This window comes from Olea europaea, chromosome 15 (assembly GCF_002742605.1).
Source record: "Olea europaea var. sylvestris chromosome 15, O_europaea_v1, whole genome shotgun sequence".
Taxonomy (NCBI): Eukaryota; Viridiplantae; Streptophyta; class Magnoliopsida; order Lamiales; family Oleaceae; genus Olea; species Olea europaea.
The window spans coordinates 6,389,005-6,406,448 of NC_036251.1; the positions used below are offsets into that span (position 1 = coordinate 6,389,005).

At 34.8% G+C, this 17,444-nt stretch overlaps 3 protein-coding genes across 3 annotated transcripts; all 3 read right to left on the bottom strand.

Annotated features, from left to right (window-relative positions):
* Positions 1-841: 841 nt before the first annotated feature.
* On the bottom strand, positions 842-1,516 carry LOC111411152 (protein DMP10-like). Its single transcript, XM_023041711.1, has one exon. It carries the CDS (start codon positions 1,514-1,516, stop codon positions 842-844), a length of 675 nt encoding a protein of 224 aa, XP_022897479.1.
* A 2,227-nt stretch (positions 1,517-3,743) lies between these two features.
* On the bottom strand, positions 3,744-11,410 carry LOC111409974 (dihydrolipoyl dehydrogenase 2, chloroplastic-like). The gene is made up of 15 exons (XM_023040117.1): positions 10,962-11,410; positions 10,351-10,497; positions 9,624-9,758; positions 9,369-9,486; positions 8,564-8,688; positions 8,102-8,227; positions 7,915-7,995; positions 7,418-7,480; positions 7,259-7,333; positions 7,071-7,149; positions 6,881-6,981; positions 5,355-5,468; positions 4,964-5,077; positions 4,569-4,640; positions 3,744-4,034 (listed from the first exon to the last, which is right to left on the bottom strand). Exons 1-15 carry the CDS (start codon positions 11,289-11,291, stop codon positions 3,993-3,995), a joined length of 1,722 nt encoding a protein of 573 aa, XP_022895885.1. The 5' UTR covers positions 11,292-11,410; the 3' UTR covers positions 3,744-3,992.
* Positions 11,411-13,186: 1,776 nt separating this feature from the next.
* On the bottom strand, positions 13,187-16,045 carry LOC111410952 (protein DETOXIFICATION 24-like). Its single transcript, XM_023041541.1, has 8 exons — positions 15,690-16,045; positions 14,892-15,433; positions 14,422-14,508; positions 14,290-14,346; positions 13,957-14,195; positions 13,752-13,870; positions 13,532-13,618; positions 13,187-13,436 (listed from the first exon to the last, which is right to left on the bottom strand). The coding sequence occupies exons 1-8, from the start codon at positions 15,891-15,893 to the stop codon at positions 13,356-13,358; spliced, it is 1,416 nt and encodes a 471-aa protein (XP_022897309.1). The 5' UTR covers positions 15,894-16,045; the 3' UTR covers positions 13,187-13,355.
* Positions 16,046-17,444: the final 1,399 nt, after the last annotated feature.

Sequence of the window (17,444 nt, forward strand, 5' to 3'; positions counted from 1 at the left end):
CACTTGCGATATTTCGTCAATTATGGAAGCTTATAGTATAGTAATGATGGTTCCATACGTGATATTTTTATTGGAGGCAACAGACATTTCTCCTTAGATAGTGAGAAAAAACGGGTTTGATGTATGGGAGATGGTTAAAAATGGCAACGAGTCGGGATTGGGTGGCCATCCCCCATTCGCTCGTGAGATAGGGTAGGGCACGGTGGATATTAAAACATTCCCATTGCCCAGTACATTTTCCATCAACTTATTTATTTGTTAAATAAGATTTAAATTCAAAAATATAAACATTCCCATTGCCCACTACGTTCTCCAATTACTTATTTATTTTTTATAGTATTTATTTGTAAGATTAAATTAAAAAATATGTAGAATACCCAATAAGGATCATACTTTTGGAAAAACTCTAAAGTATTGTATTAATTTATTAAAAACAATTGAAAAAACAACTAAGCTATAACGAGAGTTTATATACTAAAACCACCCTACGACTAATTAGAAGAATCGGCTTGAATCTAGCGACATCCACATCATGAATGATCCAATGCTATCATATAATTTGGAACCAAATCATGTTACTTTTGATTTATATTTGCCTTTCCCTCTTATTTACTTGACCGGCTTCGAATCACTTCGTCTAATAAGTTAAGCTATTTAAAAGGATATGGATTTATTTATTTAATTTGATCGAATTCTCTTTCAATGAAGTCGTTATTTTCACAGGTGTGTGTCTACAAAACTTGAAGTTCGGACTTTGTCAGTGTCGATAATAAAGTAAAGATTTTAACTATTCATCATTCATTTATGAAGTATCCATAATTCACATTGATACTACAGAAAATCATTTAAATGATCTTGGCATTTCTGCACATCCGATTCCTCTACGCGTTGTAGGTAAGATCAAGAACAAAAAGCTCGAAAAAACCCCAGCTCCTAGAGGTAAATTCATCACCAAAACATTCATATTCTCTCCGGCATGAGGAAAGAAACAATTTTGAACATCAGAGTCACTAAGAGCAAAGATCAAGAACACGAAAAGCGACACAAATGCATGAACAAAGTCTACGAAACTGATTTTGAACTTAGTTAAGTCGATAGTATTATCCCTCGAGTTTTCTCCATCTGATTCTTGATCGTGAGAACAATTATTATCGTCATTGAAAATATGCATGCCTTTGAAGGTGGCAATGCCGTAGTACAACTTGCCTTCATCTACGAAGCTATCAGTAAAGGAAGAGAGAAAGCAAACAATTGCACATAATGCCATTAGAAATGCTGTGAGGCACTTGTTGGACAATTGACAAATGCCCTTGTTCGAAAAGGAAGGCGTAAGGGTCCGAAAAGAAAGGACAGTGCCGGTCGGTAGAAGATTGGCAAGGTTTGCTGCAGTGGCTAAGGTTTTGTGTACTGGATGGATAGAATTATCAGTACGTTCTTTCTTCCTCCTCGGAATCGATGGTGGCAGAAGCGGAGATGGAGGTGGTAACGGTGGTTGTGCTGAATTTGGTTGAGCCATGTTTGTGATGAAGGAAGGATTTGTTTTCATTATTTGCTTAGTTATATTTGTTGTCTTGTTGTTAATAGTTTATAGACAAGTGGGGTGGTGGGGAGGGGGGGTTGAGGGGGGTGAGAGCTTATCAAGCTTGGTTATTATCTGAAGTATGGACACATTGTACATGTGAATTGTGATATACTACAAATGAGAGAGGATGACGTTGGAGTTTTCTGCAGCTGCCTAAGTTGTATACTAAAGAAAGTATAATATTTGATTCTTATGCTAAACTCACATAACTTAGGCACATGGAAAACGTCACCATTTAGGATTTCATACACTTCTCCTTCGCATTGAGAGATTTTTATCCTTGATTTATCAAATATTACATGTGTAAGCATCAATTGCGTCTCGCATAATTCAAAAATTACTTAAATATTAACTTTTTATATCTTACACTTAAAATGATGTCGAATGACCTTCATTTCATTTAGAAGTTCAAGTTATTATTTATGTCTCCTTCAGCATGACACGTGCACAATTTTTATAAATGGATGGTAACGTCAATTGATTTTGAGATCTTCGTATGCTATGATACCATGATGAATCATGTAATAACCTTAATTGCATCCTACACCACTACATTAAGGCTTAAAGGTAGTCACAAGTCCATGAGCCAAGGCTTGAGGATAACTTCACAAAACCAATATTTCATTGAAAGTAGTTTGTTTGTCGATGCCTATTCTGATATCAATTGCACAACATTAAGTAAAACTTCCTTTAAATTAGTCTTGCGAGGGGAGTTTGCACATAGAATTATAAGTCTAAAAAGCAAACCTTAACTCGACAATGTGAAACACTATCAAAATCGTTAAAACTATCTCATCTAAAAATTAAACTATTTTGTTGATAAATTAGAAAAAGACGCCAATTCTTCTTCGTATGCGATTCTATAAATACTTAAAAAACAAATAAGTTTATCAAATTGTTGATAGCCCATATTTCAGAATAGGTAACTTCACATAGCCAATATTTCACTGAAAATAGTCTGTTTACAAATTGTAAACCATTGACAAAAACTCATTCTTAAAATAGTCTTTGCATAAAGAATTATAAGTCAACAAGCAAACCTTAACTCAGCAATGTGAAAATCAATTGAAGCCATTAAAACTACCTCATCTAAAAATTAAATTGCTCTACCGATGAATAATTAGAAAAGACGCCAATTTTTCTTCGAAAAATAGGTTTTTGTTAATTCACAAAAAATGGACTCTAACAGCTAAAAATAAACATATTTATCAAATTCTTGGATAATATTTTGCAACGGAAAGTATTCATTAAAAAGCGTCTGTTATAACTTGTGCAATTGAATTCTAAGCTTCCAAATGAATTGCAATTCCTCGATCGATTCAACACAAATCCTCCTCGAATACGATTCTTGCTGTTTCGGTACCCTTTTGGTGTACGCAAACTAATATTCAAAATGCAGGAGGTGACCAAGCTTTGAGAAAAGTTTTCTTTTAGTCACCCCAACTTTTTTATTTGAATTTTGTAAGCCCTTATTTCACTACGGTTTATAAATTATATATAAACGTTCAAATCAATTTTTAACCATGTATTTCGTGAGACTCACAAGTACTAATTATTTATCCAGCACTCATTACTGTTTATTTATTTTTAATTTAATTGTTTATAAAGAACTATTGAACATTCTTTGGTTACCAATAACATTCTGTCACAAGATTCAATGTCCATTTGTAAGTTTGACTAAAAGACATTATGCCTCATAATCCAAATGACAGAAATTAAAATCAATTTTTTAGTAAATTTTGATAAAAGTTGAATGAATGTGTATAGTTGAAAAATTGTGGGTTCTATGAAATGTGTGATCAAAATTAATTATTGACTTTAACTTAAATTTTAATCAAATCTTTTAGAGTTACCAAGTAGGGAATATATTTTTCCTTCCCTCATTTTCAACTTCTGCGATAATGAATGATGACATGTCTAGTGAGAAGGTTGATAATATTTTTATATACAACCAAAAAAAAAAAAGAAGAAGCTAAAATTGTGTATATAAAATAAGTAAGGATGTTAAGTGCGTCAAGCCATGGGCATGAGCCAAATAAAATTTCTTGTGCGAGCCAGATCATCATAAATTTCAGTAAAAAAAGATTTGGCTCGCTAGCCGTCCCACCAAGGGACGAGTTTGCGGGGAGAGCCGAGCCTCAGTTTGGTGAAACGAATTGGCTATCCGAACATAAGGAAGTGATAATTTTACTGAGTTTATTTGACTAGTTTTGTGAGTTTTTATAATAAATATCAACAAATTTCAACCACAAATTTGAGGGCTGTGATACTATGGAGGCACAAAAATTGGACCAATGCTTGAAGATAAGTCTAATGCTTCGAACGAATGCACATTGTCCAGGCGGGTCATAAAGTTGAGGCCAAAAAGAATATTGCGTTTGAAGCCACATATTTCACTAAATAGACAAGATTAGACCGCAACTGGTTGAGCAACATGACTAGAACTAACGACCTGCATTAAGAGAAATATATATTAAGTCATATTGCTGAAATTCTACGACTTTTTTGACCCGACTGAAAATAAATATGCAATATATAGAAGAATCTGTCGCGATGCAATGAATATGATTTTAATTAGTGTTTAATAGGTCATCTAATGTACCAGCGAAGAACGCGAGGGAACTTGGGGTCAGGTCCTAGGGAGGGTTTCCTACTTACCTGCAATGTATATATGCAAGCGTGTAAGGGATTCTTGAAACGACTTGGCAATCTTATCTAGGATTTCCAATATAACACAACATATTTACGTAGATTTGGACTACAGAGAGCCACGTCTAGTGGCAAACAATGCAAAAGGGTTTCACAGTGATGTCAGCCAGCAATGAACGATAAGTTCAGTATTTTCCAGGGTCGAGATGCAGACACAAATGGACAATGCTGTCCTCTATTGACTCTTCACATGAGACCTCGGGGCACAATTATGGGTTCTATCAGGGAAAAAAAAAAAAAGAAACAAACAAACCTGGGGAGAAAGTGGAGATATTACCTTTGCTGATTTGAAGAGCTCGTCTAGAACTTCTGACAGCGTTGGATGAGCATGAACAGCGAATTTTAATTCCTGCAGAATTTAAGAGTTTTCAGGAATAATAAGCATCTGAATTTAGAAGCAGATTATTTAAATAAATGTAGAAAACTTGGTGAATCCTGCAAGCTTTGCAACTGAAAAGAAAGGCCCAGAGCTAGTTTTTTGTTTTTGTTTTTTTTGTCTTTTTCAGTGCATGCAAGAGAAAGGAAAGTCAAATGGGTCGTGATTCTACTCATACGCAACAGTTTTTTAATCACGAACTTCGCTGCTAAAGATAGGCATCCATCCAGGCGCAATAAAACATAATTTAAGAAAAGAAGATTCTGCAAAGAAAAGTACATAATCACAAATTTTACCTGTATACGCGTTCCCATGGCTATGGCATTTGATGCTTCATGTATGAGGTCTGCAGCATGCAACCCAAAAATGTGAACCCCAAGGATCTCTCCAGTGTCAGCTCTGTAAATCAACTGCAAGAAAATAATGGGATTGGTTGGTACTCATTCTCTTCAAATCAAAAGAAAAAACTGTAGTAGATTAATGGCAGATCCAGGATTTGCAGGTACGGATTCAACTTAGGTAGGAGAATATCAAGGGGGTGGAATTTACAGAACAACAGTGTGTGTATATTTAGTTGAAACTGGTTCCCTCCCAAATTATCCATCTTTTCCTTCATGAAGTAAATGACGACAGACTATCGACCATTCATACTTGTCACACTACAATTTATACAGAATTTTACATCACCTTGGCAATTCCTTCTCCTTCATTTTCAGCAAGGGCTTTTGTGTTAGCTTTGAAACTAGTCTTTGTAATACTCACTTCAAATCCCTCCTTCTCGGCCTTTTCTCTTGCTTGTGGCTGCAAAAGTCAAGATTATTCAAGCAAAGTTTTATACAACAAATGAACAATATTCAGAAAAATCACCTGCAAGAAATAAAATATACAACTTTTTTTCTATTTCTTTAAAGTCCTATCCACTAGTTGAGATAGATATAAAACTTTTACCACGAAACAAGGATGGATTTTTTGGAAAATGGATGCTAGGAATTAATATACAAAGAGAGTTAAGATCAATTAAATAAAAATAAATTCTTGTCATTTTGAAAGGTGTTAATAAAAATGCGCTCTCTCTGTGTATGTCTGTGCGCGCGCGCGTTTCAGATAGGCACTGCTGTAGCAAGCTAATCAGAACAACTATGAAAGTTTCTATTCGCAAGATTTACTCCAATATCTGAAAGGCGACAAAATCAGCTCCTCTAATCTATTTGTGGCAATAAGAAAATTTTCTTCTTCAAAACAAGAACTAAGATATGATATCTCTCTCCAAAAATGCAGACCAGCTACAAATATTACAATGCAGGATAATACCAGCGGATTCACATTCACTTCCAATCAATGTTGTGATTCTGAGAAATAAGAATCCACTACAATTTCTTTGAGCCTCGAGCTTGACAAGACTGGACGCAGCTAAATACTGTTACCACACCACCACAGGTGGTCAGCACAATGAATACTATAACTAACCACTATCACATGGAGTATAATAAGTAAGAATCCCATAACTGAAACTAACATGAATGTATTCCGTGAAACCTAGCAATCTACCAAAACTCATCCATTTTTTTGGAGTTTTGAACAAGTTATGGAACAGTCACAATACCCCAAAGTGATTTGTATATATCCATGGCTTCTTACCACCTGAAGATTATTTCGCAAGTCTTCTAAATAAGTCCTGCCCAAAACTTTTAGATGTAGAATAGAGGCAAGAGTCTCAAAGTGCATAACTAAAAAGAACGGTTCAGCTGGGTTAAGTTTCTTCCACTCCTTCAATGGTTACTTGATGGGTGATGGTCAATATTTCGAGTGCATCTATGATGATGTACAGTAATTCTACTAATACAAGCAAAAAAATAAAAATAATAATAAATAAATAAATAAAAAAGAAGAATCATTCAGTCATCATCTCAATCATTTCCTTCTAGGTTTTGATTTTATCAACTCGAATGTTTATTTTTATAAGATAGAAGGTTTCTAAGGTTATTTTCATAAGGACATGCTGTAAATCTACATAACTATATAAAGAAAGTTACATTCTGAAATAGCTGGCAATTTACAGCCATATTCCAACTAATGCCAGGCTAGAGGCTAAGAAAGGGGACAAAGGAACTGCCACACAGAGAGAGAGAGAGAGAGAGAGAGAGAGAGAGAGAGAGAGAGAGAGAGAGAGTAGGTATAAAGGAAAGACAAGGATAAGAAAATTAATTTGATACCTCTGTTAATCCAACCATACTGATCTCGGGATGGGTAAAGCATGCTGCCGGGATGCTTAAATGGTTCAGGACATGGTCTTTCCCAGAAACTTGCTCTACAACTAAAAGGGCAATGCCAGAAGTTAATTGAGTACAGATATAAGTAGATAAAGAATATCCAATCACCCAAAAATTTATCTTGGGGTTTTACCGGAGATTCCCTGTGCACTTGCTGCATGGGCAAGCATCATTTTTCCATTAGCATCACCAATGCAATACAAGTGAGGAACCTGATTATCAGAAAGGAATGTCAGTAAAACAAAGTTACTAACTTTACAAATAATGCCAAAAAAGGACTATTAAACCATCTGAAACAAGCAAATGAAACTCATGACTTACCAACTTTCCAGTTGAATCAATTACTCTCATGCGTTCATCAACAGGGACAAATCCACGTTGTGTTTGTACGTTAATCTGCATAGATAAAAGATAATTTTCAAAATTTAAAATTAATTTCCATTTTTCTGCTTTTGGAATTGATTATGCCTGACAACATACATTTTCCAGCCCAAGTCCTTGAGTGAATGGAGCCCTTCCAGTTGCAATAAGAGCTGCATCTACCTGAAGGCAGCCATAGAAAATTTTGGAGAGTACATAACAAGTGGAGAAAACACTTCTCGTGGAAATACATTTAAGTTAGAGCAGGTGGGGCAACAGTACAACAAGAAGCTAAACCTTATTACCAATCAGTTTAGGGTGGCTAGGTTGGCAACAGTGACTATTAAAAAATATCCATCGTGCAAGAACAACCAAAATTTCAGAAGAAAGTTATTATATTGGATACATGATTTTAACATGTTATCGTGCATCACAGCATCACTCTATTCATTTTTCCTGATGACTGCTATGAATGAATATAAATTCATTTGCAAAAAATAGTCAACTACGTGTCAAGCAAATGGATAATCCATACTTGAAATAAAAGGTTACATATATCAGATATGTAGGATCTATGGCCCTAAATATTTCCCCAGAAAAAGACATCTGAAACTTACCTCCACAGTACCCTTTGGTTCTTTTGTCTTTGCATCGATGAGTTCTATTATTACTGGGTTTCCATCCTTTGCGGGAGTGATCTGTAGATCGAAGTTAAACTCACGATGTGAATGTTGAATATCTGTATTAATTTATTGGCAGGCGTGCAACAGGCAACTGAGTTGCATTATGAGATTCATCAATTACCTTGCTAGCAAATACACCAGTATGATGGTCAATCTTGCGAGGATTGATAAGAACTCGTTGAGCTAATTTTCCAATTTCAGGATCAAAACCAGGCATAAGTTGATCTAAAGCTTCAATAAATGTAACCTGCGGAAGTTCAATTATGCTCAACTTCGAGTCTGATGGATATTCATTTTACTATTATATAAAAAGAGAAGGAAACCTATAATTTGTTTTACGTAAATTTGAGTAATCAAGACGGGTATTCATAATTTCCCAAAAATAATATATATGAAAAACAAAAATGGCAGTTATATTCATAAGCTTTCCTGATTCTATTTTTTCACTCTATTTCTTTCTTCTAATTCTAACTCTTTTTCTCTTCTATTCCCTTCTTTTGTTCTGTCTTTTTCCCAAAAATAGTTAAAACATGTGAAGGTTTTATCTTTTTATACGAAATGAGTAACAGTATAAATCTCACACCTCACTTCCAAGTGCTGTATAGACATCACTGAATTCAAGCCCAATGTAACCACTTCCTACGATGGCTATCCACTCGGGAACAAATTCCAGTTTAAGAGCATGATCGCTGGTTATTACAGACTTACCTGCAGCAAGTATGTATATAATGAAAGATGAGCAAACTGTGAACGAATACGCAATACACCTCAGCCAAGCAGTGTGACAGAAGAGGTATAAGAAAGCAATGACATGCTACTAAGTGAAAACTAGTGCCAAATTCGCTCTTTCTCTTAGTTATTCAGACAATAAGCGAGTGAATCCTTACCAGGTTAGTGACGTGGATTTGAGTTTCATTTAGGAGAGAAGGGTGCGAAATTCAAAATAGAGACGTTCAGTGGTTTCTAAATTTTCCATCCTCTAGCATTTCACATTAGAAAGAACATGTGATTACGGTGTTGTTAGATTAAATATTCAAAATGGCATACCTACAGTAGTCTGAACCAATATTTGTTCGACAACATTGATATATAGAATTGGAGAAGCACTCTAATATATGCAGTAATAAGTATAGAGCATGGTGAAACCCACGAGGAAATCACAGAGCTATTTTACACGTCAATGTCACCTGTGCATTTTATTTTGTATAGAAACCTTGGCATATTTTATGATACAGTAACAAAAGAATCCTCCTTTACTCATCCCCCCACCCCCTCTGCATTCCCTTTTTAAACTGTGTAGCCACAAAAATAATTAATTTGTTTAGACAAGAATAAAATAAAGGAAAATCACGCTAAAAATAAAAGATGATGAAGAAACAAGTAATTACCATCAACTTCAATTCCCTTGGGCACAAGGGGAACAGAACCGGTAGCAATTATTATGTCTTTTGCTGTTATGATAGTGTCCCCAGAACCTCCTTTTCCAAACTTAAGCTTCTGTGGACCCTGGAAATGCGTATAATTGTTATGCTGTAGTTTTTAAATATTTCTAAAACCATAATACTAAGTTTGATTTTCTAGTAACAGAGTTACAAGGATTAACACAAGTAGACTTTAGAATACCGATGAGAAAATACACCTACCAAAATTGTACCAGTGCCTGTCAATATATCAACACCAAGAGCCTTCATAGAATTGGTCAAATTACTTCGAATTTTTGAGGCCAAATTGTTTGCATGATCGGCGACTCCCTGTCTGTCATATCCAGCGGCTGCAACCTATTGTTGTGGCATGTGGCGTTTGATAAGTTGGGAAGTATACACCAATTAAAAGAACGTGTGAATATCTAAATGTAAATCTTTGCCAAAGATATGCTTCCTGTTTACTCAACCAAATTAAAGAGCAAAAGAACAAATGATTTGTCCCATTTTATTGCGAACAATTGGTTATTCAAGCTTTGAGCTTCTATTTTATACCTTTAGGAAGAAAAAGGTAAAGTGAACTCATATTATTTTCAGAAATGCTATTATTTAAATCTTTACGTTTATCTTCTTGAAGGTCCAAGGTCCATTCTCGATACACAATGATCATTTTTTTATACTGCTTTCATAAGGCCATGCATTCATCAGAAGTTTAAATAACTTCCTATAGAATTTTCATTACTATAAGGCAAAGCAAAGGATTTGTATACGTATTGTACGATTCTGCGTATTCTATGAACTGAGCATGCTTAATAGAAAAAAATGCACTACAGTTGGCTCTGCTGATGATGAAACTCGTATATAATGAAATTATATCAGAACCTTGCAGTCTCAAGGGTGATTTAATAAGATGGTGACTGATCTACCTTGAATGTTAAATAAGAAGTACCTGGAGACCGAAAGACCTCATATGGTGTTCATTTTGAAGCTCTCGCATGCGGCCACTGACAGCCAGAAGTGCTTTTGAAGGAACACAACCCCTGTTTACACAAGTTCCTCCGACGACATCTCCTTCAATAATTGCAGTTTTTAGACCCTGCAGTACATATTATTTTATTATCCTCCCATGATTGTCTGCTAAATAGATATAGAAAAATGCTCTACATCTGGCACTACATTAGCCCCCGTTTGGCCCCCATTCGGTCAAATTATAATTTCTCTCTCCCTTATTTTCAATCACAAAATCTTCCATAAAATAATATTACACATAATTTGTAATAATGGGGGCTAAACGGGGGCTAATAATACAATAAATAGACAAAGATCCTCCCTTGATGTGTTCAATAAATAAAGCTCTCGCCTTAGCTCATAAACACTTGCTAGGAAAAAACACATGTATTTGGAACTTTTGGTTGCTTCAAGTATTATTGAACCTTGCTTAACAAAATAAAAATCTTAATAACTACTGTCCGTTAAGCTTACAAAAAATTATCTGAATTTAAAAAAGCAAAAGCAGCTAAAATCAAGGAAAACAATTACATTCTCAGACTTTAGTCATACCTTCTCAACAGCATGAAGTGCAGCACCGTGTCCACCAACACCAGCTCCAATTATTACAAGATCATAATCAAATTCTCCCTTGGACGGCGCTCCATTGCTTTGCAACGCAGCACAAACCTTCTTAAAGCTCGAATTTCTAGAACACGGCAGTAATCGAGTCGAAACTGACAACGAATTAAACGACTTGGATTTAAAAGCCTCTCTTCTTAGACCGCAAAATCGGAGCGATCTCGGCGTACAAATATACGCATTAGCGGCGGCTGCAGCAGTGCAGTCGGATCTGGCGATCGTGGAAGGAGAAGAGAGCGAGAGAGAAATTGCAGATTGCATTTTCAGAGAAATTTGTTGTGTGTGAGAGAGAGATTTTTGGCTTCGTTCTATAAGAGAGGAGAAGGAGGGGTTTAATGGAGCTTCGAAATGTCCGTTGGGAGTGGCGGACTTAACAATGTTCTGCTTTCGATGAACTAACTACTTGAATTTTACGCCAGGTTTGGCGCTCTGTAACTTTGCGCTATTTTTATTTTTTTTAAGATGATAAGAATTAATTTATATTTTCTCTAGGTTCACCACAATTTCTATTATTTCAAAGTTTTTAAATTGCACTAAGGATTATTAGGTTTTTTTTAATTGTATTTATATTCCTAATTGTACGTGGAAAACGCGTTTGGTCCGTCGTTTTTGAAAACGCATTTTCGAAAACGAGTTAAAATTTATAAATGAAAATACAAAACGACTTTTTAACGTTTTCAGTTATAAATGTCGAAAATGTTCAAAATGCAAAAAATGGACTGTTTTCGAGGAAAACTAAAAATCGTTTTGAAAATGAAAATGGAAACCAACCGCACCCTTATTTGTCCCTCATATTAAAAAAAATAATAAAATGGAACTGAAAATTTTGCCTCTCGTTCAAAGTATGCAAACGAAGTAGTTGGACAAAAAATCATCATTGAAGATTAGAAGTAATAATGAACACAAGATTGATGATAAACATATAACAAAACAGTAGAGATATCAACGTGACAATTAACAAAGATTAAATATTGTTAAGTCCTGAATAATTAATTGACTTTAATCTGTTCATGTCACTTTCGATAGACTAGCTGTGAAAATTAACAAATTGTTGTTGCATATTATTTATTCAAGTTTGATTATATTTTATAAGTGTGTTTTACAAGCTTATCTAGACCCTTAAAATAGCTTAATATTGATTATTTGAGGGAAGTTTGATTTAATTTTGTGTATATATTATTTTTTTCATTGAAGAATTTTGTGAAGTGGACAAATTAAAATTGAACTTTTGACAAGTTCAGGGGTCGAATTGAATGGATCAGAAATTGAAGGACCAATTGAGGGGAATATATAAATATGGAAGTCTCAACTTAAAAAACTCTCACAATCATATTTCATAGGAGGCAAAACACAAAACTTAATCTCATTATTGAAGAAGAAATATTCCCATTTTCATAGGCAAAGAAAAGAAAGAAGATCATTCAAGATCCATTTAAAATTTTGTGTTCTTGATATGCAATCATAATTTGATGTCGAAGTTCCGGAAGCAAAGTAAAGATCTTTTTCATATTCTCCAAAGGATAAAGCACAAGATGGAGGTCGATCAGTTAATCGGCTAGAATTGAGCTAAGTTCTGATAGAAACTCGAACAAATCTCCATGGAACAATGTAGCACATGAATATGATCATACAATGGCAAATTCAAAAGATTTATCTAGTTCAATTTTAGTAGGGCTTGATGGAAATGCTTGACACTTCTCAGAATTATCTCCAGTTTTAACCAATTTCCGAAAAGAAATACCGAACTCCCAGTGTAAAGTCGTGTGGTTGAACACTTGGGTTAGCTGCAGCAGAAGTACAAGAAAGGCAGTTCCTACTTGTGACCATCCTCTTTCAAAACCATTACACTAACATTTGTATCAAGCACTAGGCCTCCTGCCTGAAATTGAAGGTGCATTTCAACCCAACTAGCCCAAACTCGAAAATGAAACGTTATAATCCTTAGAATCAAAAAAGTTGATCTACATAATTGTATATCAGCAAAAAAAGGAACTTCAGAAGGTTGGGATTCATGGAATTGATGAACAAAGCAGCAAGAAGACATTACATGGGAAAAAATATTTTTGCTGGTCGATATAACAAGTTATCGCGCAATTTGCTGACTAACATTTTGCAAAAACATGGAGAAAAAGTTGACTATGTGAGAACGGGAAAGAGGCATTCAATCTAGTTTCTTTATCATCACTTGTAATTCAAGTAAAAGTGGAATTTCAATGTCTACTAGGGAACTAGTAATGCAAATTCAAGCTCTAATAAAACTACAAAAACTCAAAAAGCATGAGATTTGCAGCCAAAAGTTGTAGAAATTTGTCTTTGGTTTTAAACTCAAGCTTGATCAGGCTTCTGATTAGACTCATCAGAAGACTTCAAGTACCACTTTTTGAGGCGTGCTGAAGCTTTAGATACCTATAAAAGCACGAATTTATTAGAAAGACGAAGACATTATCGTATTTTTATTTTCAATCTTCAACTTTTTATATTCAATAATTGTAAAAATTTACCTGTTCTTCCCAATCTGTTCTCCATACCATGAAGCTCAATGCAAGTGTTTGAGTAAGAACTCCACACATCATCCCGATCCATATTCCCTGTGGATTCAGTATTTGTTCAAAAAAGGATAACACATGTTTTCAAGAAAGTAACACTAACTTAAAAGGGACGTGTTTGATGGGTTAAACTCGACATAGTTAAACTTAAAAAAGACCGTAAAGGTAATATTACCTTAACTTGAAGATGAGTCACATATCCAAGTAAAGCCCCAATTGGTATTCCAATTATATAGAAACAAACAACATTAATGATTGCTACAGTCTTCTGTAAACCAGCTCCAATAGCCACCCCTGAGTAACATCATAGAAAAGAAAACATGTGAATTTAGGAAAATCAAGGTTTGTAGATGAACAAGATCAGAGAACATACGACTAACCTGAGAATACTGGGAAAATACCATTGAGCAAAACTGAGAAAGCAAGTAGAAGAGAAAGATCAGCAACATTTCGTGCAACTTCTTCGTCGTTAGTGACCCAGTATCCGATTTTATTGCCAAAAACAAAGCAAAGAACCCAAAAGAATAACCCTATTAAGACTGATGTACTGATCAGGACTTTAATCGAAAACTTAACAGCCTTTGCGTCTCCTCTCCCGAGCTCGTTTGAAACTCGAACGCTATCCGGAGAACAATGAGAAATGGTTGTTAAACACAAACGAAATGCAATAAGAAAGACAACTTGTTGTCATAGTACAGAATAAAAATGTTTACCACGCAGCACCCAAAATTCCGAGGCTAACCATGAATTCCCATCCAATGACATTAAGGCTGCAAAATTAGTTAGATTAGTCGATTTCTCCATAATGTAGAAGAACATGAGACGAGCTTGTAATGAATCCTTACCAAATAGAAATGGCGGATATGGCAACCTTGGCATTTTTCATGTATCCTGCTAGTAAAACCAGAATGGAATTGTACCACAACTCTAAGCTGTAACAAATCAAAGTAGTAACAAGTGAAGATATGATCATCGAGACAGTTAAAGGCACAACTCACGAAGTTTACTTACTCTCATGTGAAGTTTATGGAGGCTCGGGGATGTGACAGAATAACAAAAAGGTACATGTTGCCTAGAAACTTACCGCGCGTTAAAAATGAAAATTTTGTTGTCTCTTTTTAAAATGGTTGACTTTTCAAGTTGAAACCCGAATACTCAATTTGTTATCAAAGTTAAAAAGGCTTAAACAAGCAAGAGCAATCAACATAAAAGATTCGGAACTACTTTCTTTTAATAAAGTTGACATTTTTAAGATGACACCAGAAAAACAGTAGCATTTAATGAGAAATAAACAATAATGAGGAAAAAAATTTACCAAATCATCACACCAGAAGATACTGAAAATTTCACCATTGGCAACATATCCTTGAATGCACCTGTAGTGAATCCCGTCCATGTATCAGGGCACCAACCTCCGAAGATGTATACAAATTCTCCGACAACCAATAACCACGAAGATATGCACAGCGCCCCCATGGCACCAGCAATTCCCCAGTCAAGTTTGCATATGAAAAGCCATGACATGGCAATGTGGATTACAAATTGCATGATGGATAGCCATGCGATAACCATGTTCTTTTGTTGTGCTTGTAGATACATTTGGATCGTAGTAGAAAAAATTATACTGTAAATAACTGGGATGCTCCACAGAGAAATGTATCCAGCAGATTTCGCTATAGCTTCTTCCTCGCCAAGTAGTTTAAAGATTGACGTCGCAAAGATAAAAACAGGAAGTAAGATTGTTAGTGTGATGAGATTCACAAGCCATGATCTTTGCAAGAAAATACCCAACATATGGTATTGCTCTGATCCAAATGCTTGTCCACAGAGAGTTTCAGTTGCACTCGACATTCCTATCTGTAAAAATAAATTAAATGAAGATGAAGAAGAGTAAGTAACTACATTGTTTGAGTTAAAACTTTGTGGCATAATCAATTCTATCAATTACTGTGTTAAAGAAACAATTTTTGCATCTTCTATGTAATAATACTTGCATACTTGATCGCTATTGAAGGTGAACCACTATAAATCAGTACATTTTCTTTGCTTGTTACTCTAGTAACAACCCATATCGTAGAAAATTATTTACAGAGGCGAAAGAACCTGTACTTACCAGTATTCCATTTACAAATTGAACACATATGGTTTGAACAAGAGCATAGCCAGCAAGATCCAATGAACTTATATGTCCAACAAATAATTGAGTCACAATTACAGTTCCAAATGAAGTGACTCTTGATAAAATACTTGGCAATGCAACCCTCCATATTTTCCTGGATTCTTCACAAACTTTGCCTTTGAAATCACTCGCTTGCATTTTCTTACGACGAGCAGTAGTTTAGCCTTTTTTAGCTTCCTGGAGCCGAGGATGGATGGGTAGGCAGCGCTATAGGATTTGTATGTTGGAGCAAAAGGCACAGTAATCGGTTTCTTGTATGCTTCTGGAGTATGGAGGAGAACTTAGCAAGCATGCACATATATATATTGATGGAATGAAAGAATTATAAATAAAACCTTTAATATAAACCTAACCAGCATTTTTCATGTGAAATATTCTTAACATTTTCAATTTCACTTGGGGAATGAAAAACAATTTAATAAACTGTTCAAAATCACATGTTACAGACAGTAATATTTAATTACTGCTGTGATTGTATCTAATTCAACCAAAACACACAAATTTGACCATTGCAATTTGATTCTCCTCGGAACTTGTTCACATCAAATCTCTCACATGTTTATTTAGGTTGAAAGAACTAATCTCAAATTAATATAATGTACAGGAATTTAACTGATCTATATTAAAATGATTCAACTCTTCTACAAGAATCTAGATATGATGTCCGGAACTTGCTATCCCCTAATACATATTTGTCAGATTGGCATTTTTTGACATCTCGACACAATACAACTTCATCTCCTCCAGATTAAGACGGGAGAGATAAACCGGGCTGGAGTCATAATTTCATTAAGGCAGGACATGACTTTAACTAAGCTCCAATTTGATAGCGTGATCGTTTCTTCATGATGTTTACTGCACAAATTACTTACTCTAAAGTAATGGAAGAAATTATATCAAAGTCATGAGCATGTGAGGTAATGATCATAATTTATTTTCTCATCACAACCAACTTGTATGCAAGAGTGTTCTCATTAGTCGCTCAAAGAGAGTATTCCCAATCAAGAGACTTAAAGTAGCTTGTGCATGTTTTATCAAGTAACCAAATTTCGAAGAAAAACAGAAAGTTTTTACCAACGACATGACCCAAAAAAAAAAAAATCTCCAAATTGTGTCTCAAACAAAGATTTTATTCCTTGAGACAATTTTCCCCACTAGACAATCGATCTGCAACATCAATGTCTCTAATTGTTTGTGCAATATTTTTATCACTGTGTTAACAAGAATACTTGTCGACATATATAATTGTGTCCTCATCATGTAACATCATTTATGCCATTAGCGTCTCAAGAATATCAAGAGGTCAGCTCTAATACCAAACTGATGCAGTGTGAGCACGAAAAGAAATATTTTTCTATAATAATGTTTAGTAACCTTATAAACTTTCTTATCTAGCCCTGAATTGAGTATTAATTAATCCATAATAAAACTTAACTTCCGTGTGAAAAGAAAAATCACACTTCGAAAACGTGACATTTAACCTCAATCTGTTTTGTCTTGATAACATAAAAGTAGTTGAGAAAATCTTTTAAAATCTGTAGTTGTGTTGGTATCACAAAGAAAACAATGGGAAAGATCTTAAACACAAGAAACAAGAAATCACTATTAACTTAGTGCTCAGCTAGAGTGACACAAGTCGTGATATCTCGTTGACAATCCCGTCACTAAAATTTTCAACTCATTCACACA